At 45.9% G+C, this 4,937-nt stretch overlaps 2 protein-coding genes across 2 annotated transcripts; both read right to left on the reverse strand.

Annotated features, from left to right (window-relative positions):
- Positions 1 to 488: 488 nt before the first annotated feature.
- Positions 489 to 2,664, reverse strand: LOC138191377 (eukaryotic translation initiation factor 5B-like). The gene is made up of 4 exons (XM_069138123.1): positions 2,506 to 2,664; positions 1,529 to 2,207; positions 802 to 1,474; positions 489 to 690 (listed from the first exon to the last, which is right to left on the reverse strand). Exons 1-4 carry the CDS (start codon positions 2,662 to 2,664, stop codon positions 489 to 491), a joined length of 1,713 nt encoding a protein of 570 aa, XP_068994224.1.
- A 403-nt stretch (positions 2,665 to 3,067) lies between these two features.
- Positions 3,068 to 3,679, reverse strand: LOC138191378 (octapeptide-repeat protein T2-like). The gene has a single exon (XM_069138124.1). It carries the CDS (start codon positions 3,677 to 3,679, stop codon positions 3,068 to 3,070), a length of 612 nt encoding a protein of 203 aa, XP_068994225.1.
- Positions 3,680 to 4,937: the final 1,258 nt, after the last annotated feature.

A 4,937-nucleotide genomic window follows, 5' to 3' on the forward strand; every position in this document is an offset into this window, starting at 1 on the left:
CAAACCCTTTTTTCCCAATCCCTCCCAAACCTTCTTTTTCCTATTCCCCATACCTGCCTCATTACTACCCCTGCCTTCCGTACTCTCTCTTTCACCTGTGCTTCCTGTCCCCCGTTGCACTTTACTCTATACCTTAGATAGCTGAACTCTTTCACCTCCTCTATCTTTTTCCCTTTCCATCTCCAATCTATGTTTTTCCTTCTACCGCCTCCTTTCCTAAATCTCATAATCTTTGATTTCCCTACATTTACCGTCAGCCTTTTCCTATCCATATACCTTTCTAACTTCCTAATCATTACCTCCATTTCCTCTTCACTTTCCGCTAGTAACACTATATCATCCGCATAAGCTAACGTGCATACCCTGCCGCCGGCTAACTCCACCCCCCCAACCTTTCTCCCTCTCCCCATTTCCTCTTCTAAGTCCGCCAGCAGCAGGTTGAACACATGCAGACTGAGCGGACATCCCTGCCTAACCCCTCTCGATTTTCAGAACGCCTCTCCTACCTTTCCCCCGCTCCTCACTCGACTCTTTGTTTCCTTGTAAATTTCCTCTATCCTTACCCTTAGCCCTTCCCTTACCCCTCTCCTTTCCATAGTCTCCCACAGCACCTTCCTGTTCACTGAATCGAAAGCCGCTTTCAGGTCCACAAAGAACGCCACCATCTTTCCATTATCCTTTCCCACCTGCCTATTGATTAAATAATTAAATACATATACATTGTCAATTGTACCCATGCCTTTTCTGAAACCCGTTTGGTTTTGCGGTATCAAGCCCTTTTCCTCTACCTCTCTTTCTAACCTATCCGCTAATGCCATCGCATACACCTTATATAGAGTTGGCATCAAAGTCACCCCCCTATACTCTTCTACCCTTCTCCCCTCCCCCGTCTTAACTATCAGCGCTATCAATCCCTCCCTCCAATCCTCTGGCCAGCCCTCCCCCACCCAAACTCTGTTACATGTTTTCCATATCCTCTGCTCCATTTCTTCCCCCCCATACCTCCATACCTCGCTAACTATTCCATCCCCCCCTGGTGCCTTTCCATCCCTCAGCTTTCCTATCACCTTTTTAATCTCTTCCCTCTGCAGCTCCCCTTCCCCGTCACCCTTCCTATTTACCGTCTCCCCGCCTTCTGTTACCTTGCTTTCTACCCCGCCTAGTAATCCCATGAAATACTCCCTCCACTCCTGATCTCCTATTTCTTCATTCACCCTCTTCCATTTCTTTCTTTCCCTATCAACTATCTCCCATACCTTGCTTTCTGTCCTTGCTTCCGCTGCTTCTTTTATGAATCCCTCATTTTCTTTCTTTTTCCTCTCCTCGCATAGCCTATTATATTCCCTTCTTTCCTTTCTATACGCGTTCCCTTCCCCCTCCCCCTTTCTCCATTTCCTCAGACTCTGCCTAACTTCCGCTTTTTTTCGCCTACATTCCTCATCCCACCATACCTTTTTCGCTTCCCTCCCCCTCCCTCATACATCCAAGGCTCGTCTAAACTCCCTTATTCTTTTCTTTATCTCTTTACCTACATCCACTTCTCCTATCCCCTCCCATTTGACTTCTGTTCTAAACCTCATCCTACCCTCCTCCGTCCAGTCTCCTCTACTAGTTCCCCCCACTCTTTTTCCCTTCCTTTTCCTAGCCACTGCCCCCCTCAACCACACTATTACCGGGTGATGATCCGAGTCAACCCTATCCCCAATCTCTATCCTTTTGACCCTATCCCTTACCTCGATGTCTCCTATAGCGTAGTCTATCACCGTCACCCCCGCCCCTCCTACATACGTAAATTCCCCCTCCTCATCCCCCTCTATGTTCCCGTTCATTATTGCCCATCCTGTCTCATCTAAAAATTGCACCAGCTGCCTACCTTCCGAGTTTATTTTCCTGTCCTTTGATTTCCTACTCCCACTCTCCTCCTCTCCTTCACGCCAGCATCCTCCCCCCTCCTGCCCTGTCCTGGCATTAAAATCACCCCCCAATAGCACTTTTACCCCTCCCTCTATCTCTTCTGCCCGCTCCTTCAATTCCCCTATCTTCTCTTTTAGATCCCCATTTACGTATATTCCTACTACTACCCATTTTTCCCCCCTACACTTATTTTCCTTGTTATCATGCCCTCTTTTACCTCTTCCCTCCCTCCCGCCCCACTTACTATCTCCCTTCTTACCCCTGACAGCATTCCGCCTATTGCTCTTCCCTTCCTATTTTTTCGAACCGCATACTGCACTTCCCATTAATACCCTACTGGCAACTTATTTCTGATCCTTTCCCACCCCTTCTTTTCTATCCATGTCTCCATTAGAAATATTACATCCCACTCCCCTAGCCCCCTCCAGAAATCTTCATCCTTTCTCGCGAGCCCCGCCACATTCCAAAAAGCTACTTTCCACCCCTCCCTTTCTGTCTCGCCTACTCTCCTCTCTCTCCTCCTTATCTCCCTCCCCACCTGCCTCTGTCCCCCCCCACTACCCATTCCCCCGACTGCCTTTCCCTACGTACCCTTCCCTGTGCTTCTATACTTCCCTCTTGTCTTTCCTCGCTTGCTGACCTTTCCCTATCGCTTTCCCCTACTTTTCCCCTCCCCTCCCTTTGCCCCTCTTCCCTCGCTCTCCCTGTACCGTCCCTAAGCACCTCTCCTATCTCATCCCACTTCCACATTTTCCCTTCTATCCAGATCTTTGCATACCCTATTCTTACTCTGTTTCCCCTTCTCTCCTCAATAGCTGCTATCTCCCTCAACTTCCATTTCATTCTCCTCTCTGCCCAGGTGAGATCCTCGTCTATTCTCTCCTCCCTCCCTTAGAGGAGGCTAGTTCTTCCCATTACCTGCCTCTTTTGCTACCCATTTCCTAGTATTGCTATCCATATTCCCTTTTCTCCCCCCTTTTTCGCGCCTACCTCCCACATATCCTTTACCTCGACCTCTACCCCTATCAGCTGCAAAATCTTTTTCAACCCTTCCTTTTCTCTTCCCTTCTCTAGTCTCGCTCCTCTCACTACTTTATTTCCCCTTCTTTCATCCTTTTCTTTCCTCTCTATGGCCCACTCCATCTCTTTTAACCTATCTATTGTTACCTGCGCCACTTCCGCATTTCCCTGTACCTGCCTTTCCCCCGCCTTCTGCACTCTTCTTCTCTAATTCTATCAGCCTCTCCTTTACCCTTTCCATCTCCCCCCCTCGCCGCTCTTCTACTTCTTCTAGTCTTTTACCTAGATCCCTTATCACTTCCTTCATCTCCCCCCTCTCTACTTCCCACTGCTCTTCCCTTCTAGTCATTTCGCATTTAATCTTTTCCATTTCTTCCCTGATCCCCCTACCCTGCCCTTTGACCTTCTCTAGACCTATCTTTAGCTCTTCCCTAATCAACCTTTGCATATCCTGTATACCCCCTCCCTCTGCCCTCCCTTCCTCGCCTGTCTTACCCTCCGGCGACCGGTGCACTTTCCTGCTTTTCCCAAATACTCTTTCTCTTTCCTGCATCTCGTCTACATCCTCCTCCCCCTTTTCCCCTTCCTCCACCCTCTTTCTATTCCATAAGTCTAGCACCGTCGCCGTCGATCCCAGGCTATGCCTCCTATCCCTCCCTAACGCTGCTACTGCCCCCGGCCTACCTTTCTTTTTCTCCTCCTCTTCCCTGTTCGCCCCTTCCTTTTGGCCACCCGCGTTACTCATATTCTTTCTCTCCGTCACCGCTCCCTACCTTATCTATCCGCCGCCTACCTGTCTCTACTCTAACCCCTTCTTACTCCCTATATGTCACCGCCTATTCTTATCTCATCCGAATCGTTGCCGTCCGCCGGCTCGTTCTGCCTAACCTCGAAACTCTCCCCCTTTTTTCTTTTTCAACTGCCCTTCCCTTCTATTTCTGCCTCCCTATTCCCTTCACCCGACCTCCCGTCTATGTCTTCCCCGCTCCTTCACTGCCCTGTTTCCTTTTCTCCTCACCTTTGCTATCTTGCTGAATTCTCGCCTTTTCACTCACACTCTTTCGCACACCTGCCACTCACATTCAAAACGGAAACGGAAGTCCCAATATATATATATATATATATATATATATATATATATATGTGTGTGTGTGTGTGTGTGTAAATTATACATTCATATGATTGAATATAAATACATTTATTTATATATATATCATACATTGATATAATTGAATATAAATGGAGGTAATTAAGTTGAATAATTTGATAAAATAAGAAAATAATCAATTTGAATAAATTATTTTCCTTAAATTAAAGAATAATTAATTTTCGAAAATTGAAAATACGAAATAAATAAATAATCATTTATTTATCTGTATGTTTTCTTTGAACCTTACAATAATTTTTCATACATTGTGTAAATGTTCAAAATTACCATTCATGAAGTGAATTAAATGGCATTTTCCTAATTAATAATATTTTTATTTTAATTAACTAGGGGCTTCGCCCCTGCGCGCTTCGCGCGCCAACCCCATCTCGGCGCTACGCGCCTCGGGCACTCGGCGCTGCGCGCCTCACTATTTCCTTACGCATTGTCTAGTAGACAGGCGAATTCCTTCATGTTGATTTGATGACAAGTCTGCACTTGCAGTCCACTTCAATTCCTTCTGTGCTTACTTTTCTTTTTTTCATCAATCGAAGCTTCCATTCTTGGTTGAAAATTGGTGTTCCTTCTCTATTGATATCCATCTATCTCCTTGACTTGCTGAATTATTTTTGCTACCGCTCTGCCCGTTATTCTCCAAAATCACCTTCTTTATATTATTTTTTTCTCTATATTTGTGTTGCTGTTCACACCGCAAAACACCTCTTTCTCTTGTGGTTAACATAGATCCTGGTCGTCCTCTTGCCTGGTTATAGGAACATTTGTTTATTATTATTCTCTGGCTTATATGGTTATTCGCACTTACAATTTTATTTTCCTTTTTCTTTTGTGATACGTC

This window comes from Neodiprion pinetum, chromosome 1, assembly GCF_021155775.2.
Source record: "Neodiprion pinetum isolate iyNeoPine1 chromosome 1, iyNeoPine1.2, whole genome shotgun sequence".
NCBI lineage: Eukaryota > Metazoa > Arthropoda > Insecta > Hymenoptera > Diprionidae > Neodiprion > Neodiprion pinetum.